At 55.1% G+C, this 2,309-nt stretch overlaps 1 protein-coding gene across 2 annotated transcripts; it reads left to right on the top strand.

The window, feature by feature from the left end:
• The first annotated feature begins 275 nt into the window (after window positions 1-275).
• MYADM (myeloid-associated differentiation marker) lies at window positions 276-2,069 on the top strand. 2 transcript variants are annotated; one of them, XM_011979568.1, is made up of 2 exons: window positions 285-507; window positions 562-2,069. In XM_011979568.1, the coding sequence occupies exons 1-2, from the start codon at window positions 287-289 to the stop codon at window positions 1,253-1,255; spliced, it is 915 nt and encodes a 304-aa protein (XP_011834958.1). In that variant the 5' UTR covers window positions 285-286; the 3' UTR covers window positions 1,256-2,069. The 2 variants fall into 2 exon arrangements, with proteins under 2 accessions (XP_011834949.1, XP_011834958.1); XM_011979559.1 differs by having other exon boundaries at window positions 276-2,069.
• The last annotated feature ends 240 nt before the right edge of the window (window positions 2,070-2,309 follow it).

The following is a 2,309-nucleotide window of genomic DNA, read 5'->3' as shown; positions in this document are numbered from 1 at the left end:
CTACTCGGGAGGCTGAGTCAGGAGAATCACTTGAACCTGAGTAGCGGAGGTTGTAGTGAGCCGAGATTGTGCCACTGCACTCCAGCCTGGGCCACAGAGCAAGACTCTGTCTCAAAAGAAAAAAGAAAAGAAAGGGAAACAAGAAAGAAAACCCGAAGCCCCACATCTTGGGAACTCCCTAACTAGAGCTCATATTCATTTGTCCCTGTGGTAGGCAATGGCTAAGGGACCTGGATTCCTATGTTTGTGACCTTGTAAGGACACTGTTTTTCCCCTTCTTGCAGCCATGCCAGTGACGGTAACCCGCACCACCATCACGACCACCACGACGTCGTCCTCGGGCCTGGGGTCCCCCACGATCGTGGGGTCCCCTCGGGCCCTGACACAGCCCCTGGGTCTCCTTCGCCTGCTGCAGCTGGTGTCTACCTGCGTGGCCTTCTCACTGGTGGCTAGCGTTAGCGCCTGGACGGGGTCCATGGGCAACTGGTCTATGTTCACCTGGTGCTTCTGCTTCTCCGTGACCCTGATCATCCTCATCGTGGAGCTGTGCGGGCTCCAGGCCCGCTTCCCCCTGTCTTGGCGCAACTTCCCCATCACCTTCGCCTGCTACGCAGCCCTCTTCTGCCTCTCTGCCTCCATCATCTACCCCACCACCTACGTCCAGTTCCTGTCCCACGGCCGTACCCGGGACCACGCCATCGCCGCTACCTTCTTCTCCTGCATCGCTTGTGTGGCTTATGCCACCGAAGTGGCCTGGACCCGGGCCCGGCCCGGCGAGATCACTGGCTACATGGCCACCGTGCCCGGGCTGCTGAAGGTGCTGGAGACCTTCGTGGCCTGCATCATCTTCGCGTTCATCAGTGACACCAACCTGTACCAGCACCAGCCAGCCCTGGAGTGGTGCGTGGCGGTGTACGCCATCTGCTTCATCCTAGCGGCCATCGCCATCCTGCTGAACCTGGGGGAGTGCACCAATGTACTGCCCATCCCCTTCCCCAGCTTCCTGTCGGGACTGGCCTTGCTGTCTGTCCTCCTCTATGCCACTGCCCTTGTTCTCTGGCCCCTCTACCAGTTCGATGAGAAGTATGGCGGCCAGCCTCGGCGCTCAAGAGATGTAAGCTGCAGCCGCAGCCATGCCTACTATGTGTGTGCCTGGGACCGCCGACTGGCTGTGGCCATCTTGACAGCCATCAACCTACTGGCGTATGTGGCTGACCTGGTGCACTCTGCCCGCCTGGTTTTTGTTAAGGTCTAAGACTCTCCCAAGAGGCTCCCATTCCCTCTCCAACCTCTTCGTTCTTCTTGCCCGAGTTTTCTTTATGGAGTACTTCTTGCCTCTGCCTTTCCTATGTTTTCCTCTTCCTGTCTCCCCTCCCACCTTTTTCTTTCCTTCCCAGTTCCTTGCACTCTAGTTCTTGGATGCATCTTCTTCCTTCCCTTTCCTCTTGCTGTTTCCTTCCTGTGGTGTTCTGTTGCCCACATCCTGTTTTCACCCCTGAGCTGTTTCTCTTTTTCTTTTCTTTTTTTTAAGACGGAGTCTCACTCTGTGGCCCAGGCGGGAGTGCAGTGGTTGAATCTTGGCTCAGTGCAACCCCCGCCTCCCGGGTTCAAGCAATTCTCCTGCCTCAGCCTCCCAAGTAGCTGGGAGGACAGGTGTGAGCTGCCGCACCCAGCCTGTTTCTTTTTCCACTCTGTTTTTTTTTTTAATCTCTTTTCTGGGTTTCCTGTTGGCTTTCTTAACTGCCTGTTTCCCAACCACCTTCTCCTATGTCCTTGGGAGCCCTGAGACTTCTTTCTCTTCCTGCCTCCACCCACCTCCAAAGGTGCTGAGCTCACACATCCACACCCCTTGCAGCCGTCCATGCCACAGCTCCCCAAGGGGCCCCATTGCCAAAGCATGCCTGCCCGCCCTCGCTGTGCCTTAGTCAGTGTGTACGTGTGTGTGTGTGTGTGTGTGTGTTTGGGGGGTGAGGGGTGGGTAGCTGGTGATTGGGTCCCCTTTCTCCCAGTGGAGGAAGATGTGCAGTGGACTTCCCCTTTAAGTTAAAAATATATATACACATATATATGTGTGTGTATATATATTTTTTATATATATATATATTTGGAGGTCAGTAATTTCCAATGGGCAGGAGGCTTTAAGCACAGACCCTGGGTCCCTAGGCCCTGCCTGGCACTCAGTCTTGCCAGAGATCGGCTCCAGAATTTTTGCCAGGCTTACAGAACACCCACTGCCTAGAGGCCGCCTTAAAGGAAGCAGGGGCTGGATGCCTTTCATCCCAACTATTCTCTGTGGTATCAAAAAAAAA

This window comes from Mandrillus leucophaeus, unplaced genomic scaffold (genome assembly GCF_000951045.1).
Source record: "Mandrillus leucophaeus isolate KB7577 unplaced genomic scaffold, Mleu.le_1.0 Scaffold104, whole genome shotgun sequence".
NCBI lineage: Eukaryota > Metazoa > Chordata > Mammalia > Primates > Cercopithecidae > Mandrillus > Mandrillus leucophaeus.
The sequence above is the reverse complement of the archived record's forward strand: the minus strand, read 5'-3'. Positions and strand labels throughout refer to the sequence as shown.